Source organism: Moschus berezovskii, chromosome 1 (assembly GCF_049115385.1).
Source record: "Moschus berezovskii isolate FMDL1 chromosome 1, NW_MosBer_1.0, whole genome shotgun sequence".
Taxonomy (NCBI): domain Eukaryota; kingdom Metazoa; phylum Chordata; class Mammalia; order Artiodactyla; family Moschidae; genus Moschus; species Moschus berezovskii.
The window spans coordinates 3,888,224-3,903,678 of record NC_142460.1 but is presented as its reverse complement, the minus strand read 5'-3'; the positions used below and the strand labels follow the sequence as shown (position 1 = coordinate 3,903,678).

The 15,455-nt window shown below is 58.0% G+C and overlaps 1 protein-coding gene across 1 annotated transcript; it reads left to right on the top strand.

Moving 5' to 3' along the window:
• The first annotated feature begins 756 nt into the window (after positions 1 to 756).
• FTCD (formimidoyltransferase cyclodeaminase) lies at positions 757 to 15,455 on the top strand. The gene is made up of 14 exons (XM_055415635.2): positions 757 to 830; positions 1,407 to 1,590; positions 2,519 to 2,647; positions 3,437 to 3,525; positions 3,603 to 3,782; positions 4,732 to 4,869; positions 4,961 to 5,092; positions 10,425 to 10,486; positions 10,816 to 10,945; positions 11,039 to 11,200; positions 12,608 to 12,651; positions 12,826 to 12,964; positions 14,139 to 14,234; positions 15,240 to 15,455. The coding sequence occupies exons 1-14, from the start codon at positions 777 to 779 to the stop codon at positions 15,324 to 15,326; spliced, it is 1,626 nt and encodes a 541-aa protein (XP_055271610.2). The 5' UTR covers positions 757 to 776; the 3' UTR covers positions 15,327 to 15,455.

Below are 15,455 nucleotides of genomic sequence, written 5' to 3'. Positions count from 1 at the left end.
ATGCCAGGAGAACCACGGATAGCGTGGGCTGCTTTTCGGAGGGGCCTGCGGGGGTCCGTGTGCTGCCAGGGGGACCACGTGATGGTGGGCCTTTGCAGAAGGGAAACAGCACCACCCCCAGTTCAAAAATCATGAAGGACTTCAAGATGGCATTGACCTGAGCTAGCCCTCTCGGCTCAGGGCCCTGTGCTGCTGACCTGGGGGTACGTGGCCCCTTGTGGGGATCCTCTGGCCTCAGTGGGGTGGGGAGCTGGGCTTCATCTGCCTGCCCCTCCCCAGTGCAAAGGGCCTGCACTGCCCCCCTTCCCACCAATACCCACCCTCCTGCCAGCCAGCTGTGCTGACCTCTGCTGAGAGGTAGATCCAGGGTCTTACACATGGTCCCTCTTGTCCCTCTGTGGCCCTGAGGCTCAGCTGTTCCACAAAGAAACAGTGGCCAGGAGGGTCACCCAGAGGGTCACCAGGGGGCCCTGGGCCTAACTGGGCCTGGAGCCTGGAGCCTGGGGTGACCTGAGGCTGTAGCCTGCTGAGGACTTCCCCCAGGAGTCCAGTGCTTCTTTCAAGGGAGCCCACACTCACCTGGGCAGAGGTCTCGATCCTCCCCTCCACCTCCTCTGCTGCTGGCCACCTAGCAGCGGCCTGGCTCTGCCCCTCCCCCGTCTGCCCAGTTAATAAGAAGCCTGGTGCAGGGAGGGCCCTGACTGGGGAATAAAATCCCCGCCAGCCTCCTTCCCACCTCTGCTGGTGAAAGGAGCCTCTGGGTCAGGGTCTGGACCATGTCCCGGCTGGTGGAATGTGTCCCCAACTTCTCAGAGGGGAACAATCAGGAGGTGAGGGCGGCCAGGGCGGCACAAGGGGCTTGGGGCCAGGAAGGCATGGTTTGGGGTGGGGTCTGGGGACGGTCTTTTCTGGAAAGGGTGAGGAAGGAGCAGTGGGTGGGCAACCAGTCAGGGGTCCTGGTCCAGGTCTGGGCAGGTCGTTTGGCCTTGCGGGTGAAGGTGGAACCCCGAAGGTTGAGCCATGCAGCTGTCTGAGGGTCCCTGTGTGGGGCACAGTCTCCCCTCCCCCACCTGTCCTTGTCCCCAGGTTATCTGCAGGAAACTGAGTCACAGAGCACTGGGCAGGCCTTCCTACTGCCTTGGGAGCTTCTGGGCTGCCTGGGGGCGGGGCCCCGACCCTCTGTGACCTTGGCCTGCAGTCACCTTCTAGGGGCCCTGGCAGCCCCCCACCCAGTTCTGCTCCCTGCCTCAGTTTCTCCCCATGGGGCTGCCTGTCGCTGCTCCCAGATGCCCAGCGCCAGCTCCTGGCCCTGTGTCCGGGTGGGAGCAGGACAGACTGGGCCCCAGCAGCTCCTGCGCCCTCCTCCTTGCGGGGAGACAGAGGCGCAGGCCCGGCTTCACCCCCAGGTGATTGATGCCATCTCTCGAGCGGTGGCGCAGACCCCGGGCTGCGTGCTGCTGGACGTGGATGCCGGCCCCTCCACCAACCGCACCGTCTACACTTTCGTGGGGCGCCCTGAGGATGTGGTGGAGGGGGCCCTCAATGCTGCCCGCGCTGCCCACCGGCTCATCGACATGAGCCGGCACAGAGGTGAGGGCGGGGGAGGACGGCCTGCCTCGCGCTTAGGACTTGCAGAGGGCAAGGGGCCAACAGGCTCACCGGATGCTCCTTGGACCGCATTTACATTTCAGGGGCCCAAGAGTGGCCGGCAGCAAGGTGCTTGCACTCTGCACGGGCCCTGGGTATGGGGGACAGAGCCCTGACTGTCAACAGCCCACAAACCAAACACATTCTTTGGGCGGCAGTGTCAAAGGCCAATGTACACATGGGGAACTGGTCAAAAGGGCAAGGTCTCTGGCCTCTCACAGAAGGGGAGGGAATTCATGAGTGATTCCAACTGGTGAAGGTCAACCAAGGCTTATCTCAAAGAAGCTGCCTGGGGGAGGGGATGATGTGGGACTGCCATCTGGGGGGTTGCCTGGGGGAGGGGACGTGGGGCTGCCATCTGGGGGGCTGCCTGGGTGGAGGGGACATGGGACTGCCATCTGGGGGGCCGCCTGGGTGGAGGGGACATGGGACTGCCATCTGGGGGGCTGCCTGGGGGGAGGGGACGTGGGACTGCCATCTGGGGGGCCGCCTGGGTGGAGGGGACATGGGACTGCCATCTGGGGGGCCACCTGGGTGGAGGGGACATGGGACTGCCATCTGGGGGGCTGCCTGGGGGAGGTGTCGTGGGGCTGCCATCTGGGGGGCTGCTTGGGGGAGGGGACGTGGGGCTGCCATCTGGCCGTGGGTTGCTGGCCTGCAGTGGGATTCGGCTTCTGAGGACACCCTGTAGGGCAGTGGGGTAAGGAGTCCCCTCCCTGAGAGCGCAGGTGGTCGTTATGGAGAGCAGGGGTTCACCACCGACAGGCCAGTGCTCAGTGTCTGCTCTCTGGGGCCCTGTGGTCAGTCTGAAGGGGCCGGAGGATGGGGCTCCACACCTCGGCCCCCCTTCCTCAGCCCGATCTCTGTGTAGGGGAGCACCCCCGGATGGGCGCCTTGGACGTGTGCCCCTTCATCCCGGTGAGGGGCGTCACCATGGACGAGTGTGTGCTCTGTGCCCAGGCCTTTGGCCAGCGGCTGGCAGAGGAGCTGGGTGTGCCAGGTGAGAGCCCAGGGCGGGCGGACCCTCCTCACCTCAGCTCAGCAGCAGCAGCAGCAGGCACCCTGTGAGGGTCTCTGCTCTTACATCCTTAAAAATGCAGATTTTAAGGGAAAAAAGCCTGCCATGCCGGTTTTTGACAGGCCGGAGTATGTCCCCCTTCTCCGATGACGAGAACCTGTGAGGACAGGGTCCCGGCCGTCAGGGAGCTGGCAGACTCTCAGCCTTGCTTGGCAGTGGGCTTGAGTAGCGGCTCTGTGAAGGGCTTGAGCAAGATGGACAGACAGAAAGCCCTTAGCAGTCTCTTTGGGGAATTAAGCAAATCAAGGGGAAGCCCAGCACATGCGGGTGGACACCTGAGATACCAGGCGCAGGCCCAGCCCCTGCCCGTGGGCCGATGGGCCGACTTGGGGACAGGTCTCCTGCCTCGTGCAGGTGTTGGGAGCTGGCGGTGAGCTTTGTTTTCTCTCCTCCATATTCCATGTTTTGTTCAGCGAAAATGCACTTTGAAGAGAAACATGAATATCCTTCCAGCCCTGCGTGCCTGCTCCCAACTCTTGTGGGCGAACAATGGCTTTTTCTGGGGCATCAGAGCCTGGGCAGTGGGGGTGGGGCCTTCCCTGCCCCTGGGTGGGCAGAAGAGGGGTCCTGCCCATACAGAGTGCCCGTCAGTGACCACCCACACCCACCTGATGGTGCACAGAGATGGGGGCTGCCAGCAGGACGGAGTTGCAGGAACGGGGTCCTGCAATGCCTGCCACCGGGGGCCTGACTCGCCAGGTCCCTTTGCAGTGTACCTCTATGGCGAGGCGGCGCGGATGACCAGCCGCCAGTCCCTGCCGGCCATCCGGGCTGGGGAGTACGAGGCCCTCCCTGAGAAGGTGCCGTGCCCCTCAGCAGGGGGCGGTCTGGGGTGGGCCCTCCTCCCCCCTTCCCTCACCTGCCCGTCTCCCCACAGCTCAAGCAGGCTGAGTGGGCACCCGACTTCGGGCCCAGCTCCTTCGTTCCCAGCTGGGGGGCCACTGCCACAGGGGCGCGGAAATTCCTCCTCGCGTTCAACATCAACCTGCTCAGCACCAAGGAGCAGGCACACCGCATCGCCCTCAATCTCCGTGAGCAGGGTCGTGGGAAGGACCAGGTGGGCACCTGGCAGCTGCAGTCCCATGAGGCCTGGCCCGTCCCTGTTGAATCTTGAGGAGCTCCCAGAGAGGGTCAAGGCTGGGCACCATGTGTGGACCCGCTGACCACAGGTCCTGCCCACCTCGGTGTCCATGCCATGCCGGACTGGCAGGGTCAGGATTCCAGGGTTTGAGGCTGGGGAGCAGGTCTTTAAGGACATTTTCCATGGAAGCAGCAGGGCTACAGCTGTGGTCAACATACTGCAGCATTTCCATGCTGATAGGAAAACAGGCATTCCTGAGCCCCAGGTATCCCCCGGTGCCCTGATCCACCAAGTCTGCCATAGGAACTCCCACCTAGTTTGAGCACCACTTCTGCAGAAACTTTGCATTGGACACAGGTAGACAAAGACACACCTGGTGAAGGAGGCCCTGCTCTGCACCTGTCAGCCTCCACCCTCAGAGACCTGGGCCTGACTTCTTTCCCGAACACTCAGCCATTGGCAAGCACAGCACAAAAGCATGGCAACTCCCCAGTCCTGCTCTGTGCTCCACTGAGGTCAGAAGTCGGAGGTCCCCCCTAGGAGGGAGTGAGTGCCCCAAGAAGCAAGAGTTGCAAGCTGGCCTCTAGGGCAGGGGTAGGATGGGAGGAAGGAGCCAGCCCCCAGGACAAGGATAGGGTGGAATGCTGGCCAGACAGCAGGGCCTGGTCTGAGCCTGGACCCTGTGTGGGGTGAGCCGCCTTTGGGGGCTCTGCTTCCGGTGGTGGGCAGGCCCCTCCCACGATCAGATGAGAGACCGGGAGAGCAAGTCTGCACTGCACAGTCTTCAGGCCACGGCCTGCCTTGTCCCCGTGTCTGGGGCAGAAGGGAGGCCCTGGGCCAGTTGAGGGGATGCAGGGGGAGGGGACTGTCAGTGCGGGGTGCGAGGAGAGGCAGGGCCGGGCTGGGTGAGCCTTGTCCTCTGCAGCCAGGACGCCTGAGCAAGGTGCAGGGCATCGGCTGGTACCTGGATGAGAAGAACCTGGCTCAGGTGTCCATGAACCTCCTGGACTTTGAGGTCACAGGGCTGCACACAGTCTATGAGGAGACCTGCAGAGAAGCCCAGGTGAGCGGGGCAGGTCCTCCGCATATTCCCCAGCCCGGCTGCCTGGGTGCTGATGCCTCGATCTCTGACCTCCGCCCTCCACCCTCCACAGGAGCTGAGCCTCCCGGTGGTGGGCTCGCAGCTGGTGGGCCTGGTGCCTCTGAAGGCCCTGCTGGATGCGGCCGCCTTCTACTGCAAGCAGGAGAATCTGTTCCTCCTGGAGGAGGAGCAGCGGCTCAGGCTGGTGGGCAGGGCCCGTGAGGGTGGGGCTGGGGATGGGTGCTGGGAGTCCTGAGAGAGAGCAGGGCGGCTGCTCCAGGCACCTGCTCCCCAGGCCTGGGCTCCTGTCCATGTGGCCTCCTACTTCTCCTTCTTTGTTTTATTGTCTGTGCCTGCAAGTTGAGATCACATTTTTCACTTGGTGGACACTGTTGGGGTTTTCTCTATGATATAAAATATATTCAGTCTTGTGAAACTTCTGTGAGAGGGGGTGCCTGGGCTCAGTTGGATGGAGGGACTTGCCCCTCCTCTGGTCCTGACCTGTCCAGATTTGGGGGTGTGAGTCTAGCCTCCATGGGCTATTCACCACATGGTTCCTGTGGTCCTGGGTCCCTCTAGCCAGCTTTTGCCATCTTGTTGCTCTGGCCTCAGGGTGGTTCTGTTTTGAAGATATTTCTTAAAATGAGTACATGACTGGATTTCTCTGAGAGTTTTTGTCTTTTGGTTGTTGGGTTTATCCTTTTGTATTTACCGATCTAGCAGATATACTTGGACTTGCTTTTGTCCTGTTTTTAGACAGAGAGGATGTGGTTTCCTTCCAGTTATATGGAGGCAATATAATGTGTGGATGCAACTCTGTGTGTCCAACTCTGCGACCCTATGGACTGTAACCTGTCAGGCTCATTTGTCCATGGGATAATCTAGGCAAGAATACTGGTGCTGTGCTTAGTTGCTTGGTTGTGTTTGACTCTTTGTGACCCCATGGACTGTAGCCAGCCAGGCTCCTCTGTCCCTGGGGATTCTCCAGGCAAGAATGCTGGAGTGGGTTGCCATGCCCTTCTCCAGGGGATCTTCCCAGCCCAGGGATTGAACCATGTCTCCTGGATCTTTTTGCATTGCAGGTGGATTCTTTACTGCTGAGTCATCAGGGAAGCCCATAACTTAACATATTTATCTCCACTTTTGATTTATTAACTTAAAATCTATCTAAATGTATCAATGTGATTTGTCAATTTTTATCAGTGCAGGCACCACAAAGATATTCGGTTCCAGGCCACTGCAAATAAATCGAATATCCCAATAAAGCCACTCACACGATTTTCTGGTTTTCTGATGTATATAAAAGTTATGTTCATACTAGGCTATAGTCTGTTAAGTGTGCAATATCACTGTGTCTAAAAAAACTGTGCACATACTTAAAAGTACTTTATTGCTAAAAAAACATGCTAACCTTCATCTGAGCTTTCAGAGTTGTGATTTTAATGCTGGTGGAGGGTTGAAATATTGTGGGAATTACCAAAATGTGACGCAGAGGCACACAGTGAGCACATGCTGTTGGAAAAAGGGCACCCATAGGCTTGTGTGAAGCAGCGTTGCTACAGAATTTGTCAAAAGCTCACTGTCTGTGAAGCTTGAGGTCTGCGATGTGCAGGCCGCTTGCTGCGCACATGAGAGTGCAGCTCTTGCTGTTTACCCCCGTCTTTTCTCCCTTCTCTAGCTCCCGGCTTTTTAGAGCTGTGTCATTTTTTTTTTTAGGGAGTTGGTTCTTTTAAATATTTTTTCAGCTTTAAAATTACGGTAAAATACACATGACATGAAATTTCCCATCTTAGCCATATTTAAGCGTGCTGGTCAGTGGTGTTAAGGACGTTTATGAAGCTGTACGGCCATCACCAGAGTCCAGGATGGGGTTTCCTGTGTCTCTGAAAGGTACTGTCAGAACGGTATTGCTCATACTGCCCCCGCCGGTCACTGGGTGGTGTTCCATGTCACGGCACCGTCTTCCCGCCCTGGACTTGGGCTGTGTCCCCTTGAGTGTCTTTAGCGCCTTTCAGCATGTTTTGTAGTTCTCATTGCAGTCTTTCACTTCCTTGGTGAAGTTAACTAATTCCTAAGTATTTCTTTTTCTTTTTTTTTTGATGCTACTGAAAACGGAATTGTTTCTGTAATTTGCTCTTCAGTGTCCATTGCCAGTGTTCAGAAATGCACTGAGCTTTGTGGGTTGACTTGGCATCCTGCTACCTCGCTGAATTCATTTGTTAGTTTTTGGTGGTTAACTTTCTAAGTTTGCATAGTATACTTATTCCTTTAGCTCTTAATCATTCTTAGAATGTCTCTTGACTCTTGGTGAAGAAAGACAAGAAAATTAGTGCACCGTGTGAGCTGTCATTGCTGGTCCAGATTTAAATGGCTTGGTTGTTATTTTTACATTGTCCGAGTATACCATTTACCTTCTGTAACCCTGTCCACGTGAATTAAATATGTAGGTATTTAAGCTTGGTTCCGTACTTAAGTGAGGTCACTGTGCATCTCTGTCCTTTCTCGGTCTGTTGCCTGGATTTCACAGTCAAGCAGGTTTCTGAAGAAAGGCTCAAGGGGGCTTTATTCTGTGGGTTCTAGTGTGTTTGGGAATGTCTTTGTGTGACTTCATTCTTTCAAAACTGTAGGACAACCAAAGAGCTTCCCTGGTGGCTCAGTGGTAAATAACCCACGTGACAATGCAGGAGACACAGAGACGTGGGTTTGATCTCTGGGTCAGGAAGATCCCCTGAAAAAGGGGATGGCAACCCACTCCAATATTCTTGCCTGGAAAATCCCATAGACAGAGGAGCCTGGTGGGTCCTGGAGGTCCATGGGTTGCAAAGACACAACTTAGTACCTAAACAACAACACCAGTAAAGGAGAACCAAAACCTCCGATCACTTGCTTTTCTCCTGAGAATGTTGCAGGCACATCTTTGCCACCTTTGGAATAAAGTCACTGTGTGTGTGGTGGGGGAGTCTGGTAACTTCCACACCCCTGCTGACCGGTTCTTCCTCCCTGATGCTTGAAGAACTGTCTTAATCCTTGAACTTCAGTAACTCTGCCATATGTGTCTTGGTGTTGATTATTCTTTTTCTTTAGAACAGGGGTCTGTGTGATTTACAGATTCATTCTTGTTCAGTTTCAGGAATGTTTTCTTTAATATTTTTGATTCAGTGTTTGGGTCTTTCACTTTGCAGACACAGTCACTCCATGGTAGCATTTTCTTCTTCCATTTATCCTGTTTTTTTCTGTACTTTCTGTTTTTCCCCCTCTGTATTTGCTGTGGTTTTCTCAGGCCTCACTTTCTTAATCACTTACGCACTTCATAGCTTGGTTTTTTCTCTTTCCGGCCGTTACAAAGTTCTGTGTCATTTTTATTTTGATGTAATTCTTGCTCCCTGAAGGGGTGCACACACAGTATCAGGAGCTGCTTTATTCTCTCCAGACGCACCTATTGTGTTTTGCACCATTTTCTGTATCTTTCTCTACGTTCACGCACAATCACATTTCTTTCTGGACCGTTTCAGAGTAGATTGAAGACACTGGGCCCTTCATGCCTCATTTATTCAGTGTATTTGTCTAGATCAAGGACATTGTGTTACACAACCGCAGTGCAATGATCAAAATCAGGAAATTCAGCACAGTACGATCTGCTCTAATCGGCAGACTGTAATCAAATCATGTCAGTGTCTCCCTCTCCTGGCTCCGCCCCAGACCAGGAGTGGGTCCACGTGCCTTGTCTTTTACGGCCTTTAATCTGGAGTGGGGCCCCAGTTCTCCCTGTCCTTCCTTGACCATGATGGGCTGTGAGTGCTGCTCGCTGGGTACTGGTCTGACCTTTCTCAGGGCTGGGTGTGCTTGTGTGTTTCTGGCCAGAGCATCACAGAAGTGACGGGGTGTCCCCCTCAGGGCGTTACCTGGGTCCCCTTGTTGAACTGGTGTCCCCAACCCGTCGTTATCACTGTGGGGTTCCTATTCTTCCTGTTGTTGTTAATAAGCACTCCCTGGGGAGACAGTTGAAGACATATAAATACTTTGTGCCTCTTGAAATCCAGCCTCAAGAATTTCCCTCCTCCATCCTTTTTCCATAAGACACTTTCACCTCTCCCACATCTATTTATCGTTTATTAACATGTTTGATGCTATCTACTGCTTCTTTAAACCATAGTATTTTATATTCTTTACCTGAAGGTTCTGAGATCGGCAGTCTTTGAAGGTCTGGCTTTCCAAACGATCATGCCTGCTGACACTGGGTTTCTTCTGTGGTGATTCTTGGTCATGCCTAGTTGCTCAGTCATGTCCGACTCTGTGCAACCCCCTGGACTGTAGCCCGCCAGGCTTCTCTATCCGTGGGATTCTCCAGGCAAGAATACTGGACTGGGTTGCCATTTCCTGCTCCAGGGGATCTTCCTGAATTCTTGGTCACTGGTTTAAACTTGTATTGCTTCAGACAGGTGCTTGGGCCCTGTAGATGAGCCTCTTGTTTGGGCTTTGGAGCCACACAGAAAAGAATTCTGTGTGAACCGTGGCCTCTCTCCCTCTCAGGTTACAATTCCCAGGAAAGATATTTTCTGGGGCTTCACCATCTGGGGGCTTCATCAAACATAAGTTTCAGACTGGAAAGGATCTCGATTATTTGCTGTGAAGGGTGGCTCTCTCCAAATTCATCCTTGGAGATGTTGTCTTCCAGGGGTCTTCCGTCTGACTCCTGCTCCTGAGAGATGGCTCAGGCGTCTCCGGGTGGACCCAGCTTCAGGGCAGGGAGAACTTTCTGGGCACTTATGGGCACTCCTGGCCATGGATGGTTTCCTTTACTTTCTGCCAGGCTTGTGGGTGCTAAAGTCCATTCTGACAGTTCTGTTCCTTTTTCTGAGGTTTTCTGCAGCAGGTGGGTTGCTCTCGGGCGCCCTCTGCTATGTTCCCACCTCGCTCCCGCGCCCTCTGGGAGACCTCGGGCCATCCCTGGCTCTCAACTTGTCCCGTACTTGTCACTTTCTGTTCTGCATGGAATGTGTCCCCATGTGGCTCAGAGGAGCTGGGACTGTGTTGCCAGCATCAGCACCATGACATGTCCTAAATGCATCTTTAGGTGAAAGGAATTCCTCTCTGATATGGGGAATTCCTTTCACCAAAAGGATATTTCCAACTTTGTTTTGAAGTTGGGTAAATGTCACTTTTCATCACACATCGAGGGTCATAGCTGGCTGCTTATGCTGCTCTGGGCCTTTGAGAGCCTGAGCCACTGCTTCCCAGGAGCTGGAACCCCAACCAGGAAGCAGTTGTCTCGGCCCCTTTCCAGCACAGGCTTGCATGTGGGGAGGACGGGTCACACTGGGCCTGGGTCTCCCCGGGGCAGTGCTGTGGGTGGAGTCCGGGGCCCGGCAGGGCACCTACCTTGAAGGGCTTCTGTCTGCAGGACTGCTGGTGGGTGTGGGGGTGTGTGGGTGGCAGCTGTGTCCCTGCAAGCTCCACACCAGGGCTGGGAGCACCCCCACAGTGGCAGGAGTGGGGCCTGGTGTGGAGGCGACCCTAGTCACCGGGCCCTCTTCCAGGTGGTGAACCGGCTGGGCCTGGACTCCCTGTCTCCCTTCAACCCCAAGGAGCGGATCATCGAGTGAGCAGCCCCTGACCCCCACCCCTGTGCAGAGACCCCCTTGGTCATCTGGAGCTCTACTCCTCACTAAGTGTAGGGCTGGGGGTTTGTTGGGGGACCCAGTGAGGCCCCAGCAGGTCCCACTAGGTCCTCACACAGCTCCTGACTGGTCACAGCTGCTCTCGGGGTGGCTGCTCTGCAAACAGGGCCCGTGTCCGCTCTCCTGTGCTGGTGTGAGCCAGGGACCCCCCAGTCCCACCTTCCTAGCCTAGAAGTAATGACCCAGGACCCTCCGACATAGACCCCAGTCCATCCGCACCCTGGACCCCCTGACCGCCCCCGCCCCGCAGGTACCTGGTCCCCCAGGAAGGGCCTGAGCAAAGCCTCGTGGACCAGCCCCTGCGCGCTTTCATCCGGGCCGTGGGCGCCCGCTCGGCAGCCCCGGGGGGCGGCTCCGTGGCTGCAGCCAGTGCAGCCATGGTGAGTGGGGCCCAGGGTGAGGAGGTGGGGTGGGCGGCGGGGGTGGGTGCGCCCGATCCGGGGCTGGTCCCATGATCAGGGCGCTCTCCCCAGGGCGCCGCGCTGGCCTCCATGGCTGGCCTCATGACCTATGGGAGGCGCCAGTTTGAGCACCTGGATGTGGCCATGCGACGCCTGATCCCACCCTTCCATGCTGCCGTGGCGGAGCTGACTGCGACGGTGGACGCTGACGCCCGGGCCTTCGAGGCCTACCTGGTGCGTGTGCAGGCGGGCTGTCGCCACTGGCCCAGTGGAGCAGGACCTGAGGGACAGTGGGCTCAAGTGGACAGGGATGGGGGTCTCCAGAGGAGAGAAAGGTGGGCCAGGGTCACGGGGTGAGGGGGAGACTGCCACTAGCACAGACGTCTGGAGAGCAGGGGGCCTGGAGGGAGGGGACAGTGGGCCGGCTGCTCTTGGGTTGAGCCCAGCAGGTTTGGTGCAGGTGTGACCCCAGGTCGGAGTCTCTGCAGGGCTGGGGGTTGGGGGAGAGTAGGACACCTGCCCTGAGGGTCAGCCAGGCTCAGCATCCCCATGCCTTGCTCCCTGCGTCCTGCTGATGGGCCGACACCCAGACCCGCAGATGCTGGAGGAAGACCGAGTCCTCAGGGAAGAGCTCTGGCCCCAAAAGGGTGGGAACGGAAACCTTTACATGGTAACAGAGTCAGTCACAGTGTCAGCAGTCAAAGAAGACAGTTCAGCGACAGACGGAAAGGGCCCCTGGAGCTGGGAGGCTAGGCCCAGACCGCCCTTGTTCAGGAGGTTCTGGAGGAAGGGTGTCCGTCAGACCTGGGTGGAGGTCAGGGGACTTGCAGGAAGGTTGAGGTGTGAGTTCAAGGTCAAGAAGCCCCAAGTGTGTGTGAGAGCAGAGGCAGCAGGGGACAGAGGAGGGAAGAGGGGTGCTTGGACCCCGCGGGGGAGGAGGGCCTGCTGGGGAAGCTGTGAGCACCCGGCCTGGAGCCACCTTGGGGCAAGACCTGGTATGAGGCTGGATGGCGCTCTGGGCATGCCTGGGGCGGAGGCCTTGGGCCAGCCCTGCTGAGGGGTTCGGGTTTGGGCCAAGTCTAGTCTGCACCTGGGCCCCTGGGTGGACAGCTGGCCTCCGTCGCCAGGCCTCAGTGGATGGCTGTATGACTTGGGGGAGGCTTTCACCCCTGGGTGAGTGCATTCCTGCATGAAGGATGCTGCCCGGTGGCCCCAGCAGAGCTTGTGCGGGTGGTGCCTGGAGTGGCCCTCCTGAGGTCCCCTGACAATGTGGCCATCCGACCTGGAGGTCACATGGTCTCTTGGTGCGTCTCTCATGGGCGGGGCAGTGGGAGGAGCAGTTTCATACTTCCTGGAAGGAGGCCTGGGTTATATGTCGCCCTCGGGGGTGGGGTGACACGGCCCGAACCTTCCTGCTGGTCTCTGGGGTCGCACAGTTGCCTCCCCTGGAGTGGGTGGGGAAGACTGGTGCTGGAGCCCTCAGTCCCCTCCGGCCCCTCCCCAGTCTCTCACAGGTGGCCCTTGATTTGTGATCCACGGAAGCAAACTTGGAGGTGGTGGGCGCTGTGTTGGCCCCCGCCCTCCCCGGGCTCTCAGTCCCCTTGTCACAGTCCCTCACCCCACTGTGTGCTTGCTCTGCAGAAAGCGACAAAGCTGCCCAAGGACACACCTGAGGACAAGGACAGGTGAGTGCGGCGAACATCCCTGGTACTGGGCAGTCCCCCCGGGTGTGCTGTGGCCGAACAGCGATCTCCCTGTGGTCCCCAGCCTGGTTCCTTGGGCTCCTCGAGGAGCCATCGGGTAGGGACTGGGGGTGTCTGGGCGCCCTGGGCCCTGACCGCCAATGCCCTTGCTTCCAGACGTGCGGCCGCCCTGCAGGAGGGGCTGAAGCAGGCGGTGGCTGTGCCCTTGGCGCTGGCGGAGACGGTGGCCTCGCTGTGGCCAGCGCTGCGAGAGCTGGCCCTGTGCGTGAACCTGGCCTGCAGGTCAGACCTGCAGGTACATGGCAGAGCCCTGCTGCCGGGGCACAGTGAGGGATCAGTGGGCATCACAGCTGCTCAGTGAGCCAGCAGACGTGAGTGCTCACAGGGTGTCTCGGTCCGTCTCAGCCCACAGGGCCGGCTCTGCTAAGACCTTGTTCCAGGTCACACAGCAGAGGCAGACACTGGAGTGTGCTCCAGAGTCCAACTCTGATTGTTCCCCCAGGCCCTGGCCGCCCTCCTCCCCGTTGACCCCTCTCCCAGAAACCCCAGGCGCTCACAGACGTGCACGCATGCCCTGTCTGTCGCCTCTGCATGGAGGCCTGGGGACAAGGGCTGTCACCCCCAGTGCTGCTTGTCTACAGCCCGATCCGAGGCCCCCAGCCACGTGGTCTTTACAGAGAGACACCTTTTTCCAGTGTCTGGTCTTCAGGCCGTAAGGACTTTATCTGTCTTTCCTGGGAGGTGGCCGCCTGCGAGTTGTTGAGAAGGTTCTAGAAGCTGCCTGAGCACAGAGGCCATGGTTCCTGAATTCTGGGTCTTCCTGGCCCAGCATGTGCTGCCCATCTCTGTGACCCCTCAAGGCCTGTAAGCGGCCAACACGCTGTGCTTGTTGTTAAAGGCCCCCTACGACCAGCTCCAGGCTTCCCAGGTGGCTCAGTGGTAAAGAATCTGCCTGCCAATGCAGGAGCCGCAGGTTCCATCGCTGGGTTGGGAAGAGCCCTTGGAGAAGGAAACGGCAACCCACTCCAGTATTCTTGCCTGGGATCATCCCACAGACAGAGGAGCCTGGCGGGCTACAGTCCATGGGGTCACAAAGTGTTGGACATGACTGAGTGACTGCGCATGCACCCAGCCTGGGCTGTGCCTGAGGCGTCACTGGGTCGCGGGGTCTGAGTGCCGAGGTCAGCAGGGTGTGGACTGCTGGGTGGTCAACTGAGGGCGGGCCTCTGAACACTGGATGGCGCAGGGGCCCTGGGACCCTCCTTGAAGAGGGCCAGGCTTCTGTCCAGTGACTCCGGGCTCCCGAGGGCTGTGTGGATGCTTTCCTGCTCGAGTGACTGATTAGATTGCCATCTTCACGGTTGAGGCGTGAGGCCCCCAGGCTATGTCCTGGGCTGAGGAGTGGGCAGGGGGAGGCCCCGCTGTCTGTCCCATAACAGCCGGCTGGTTCTGCCTCGTGGCCATTGCAGGTGGCAGCCAAGGCCCTGGAGACAGGTGTGTTTGGCGCATATTTCAATGTGCTCATCAACCTGAAGGATGTCACTGATGATGCGTTTAAGGACCAGGTGAGCAGGGGCGCGGGCCAGGCTCACCAAGGGGCCTGGAGGTTGCCTTGGTTCCCGCATGTGGGGCCTGGGGGCACCTGGTTAGCATGTCCTTGAGGGAGGGCTGTATCTGTCTGATGAGACAGTCCTCCACCTGTTGCGGGCGGAAAGGCCTGTCTTGCAGAACGCAAGCCTCAGGGGATGGCTGGGGCCTTCTTTCAGGGTCTCTGTGGGGGCGGGTGGCCTGGGTGCCTGCTGGCACCCCCGCACTCCCTCCTGGGGGCTCTGGCCAGGGCCGGGTCCCCTGGATGGGCTGCACTGCAGCACCAGCAACACGTGGTCTCAGAGCGCACCTGCTGGCCTGTGCGATTGTCCCGCTTCAGCGTTTGTGACAATTTCATTGTCACTCTTTTCGGAGGACAATTCACAGAATGTGCAACTGACCGTGTTAAATTATACAAGTCAGAGGCAGTTGGCACATTTACGGTTGTGAGACCACTACCTCTATCAAGTGCTGGAACATTCTCGCTACTCCAGAGGAGGCCCCGCAGTGTCACCCCCATTCCCAGCCCTGGCCACCATCCTGTGTTTGTGATTTTGTGATGATTGTTAAAAAGCGATTTCCTGACTGGGAATGGGAGCACTAGGGCCAGTCGGTCCCCACCTGCCTCTCTAGCCAAGCTGAGCTTGTCATCAGGGAAGGCCCTGTCCACCCCAGGGCATTGAGATAACACACTAGCCACTCGAGCGCTGCCCCTTTGGGCCTGGAGGACACAGCCCCGCCTTCAGCAGTGGTGGATAAAGTAGGGAGACCGGCAGGGTGGGGGCTGGGCCTTGCTGGCCCCAAACGTCAGGAAAGAGAGAGGGACCCCCCATCCCCACTGAGAGGCCCGTGAGGATCTGGAGTTCTCCAGGTCAGAGGCTCGGGGCCACCCAGAGTGGACAGCCCAGGGAACCGGCAGGGAGGCTGGGCCCGTGGGGTGGGTGGCAGGTGAGCGGTGATGACAGCGCTCCTGTGTCTGTTAGGTCCGCCAGCGCATCTCTGACCTCCTGCAAGATGCCCAGACGCAGGCAGCACTGGTGCTGGACCAGCTGGAGGCCCGGCAAGAGTGACGGCTGAGCGGGCATTCGACAGACTCCACTCCCCCTTGCAGCCCCTCCAGACACGTCCCGGGGGCCCAGATGGGGGGATATGAGGGGCAAGGATAGGCGGCTGTGAGGAGTGGGCATGGCTGGTGTTGG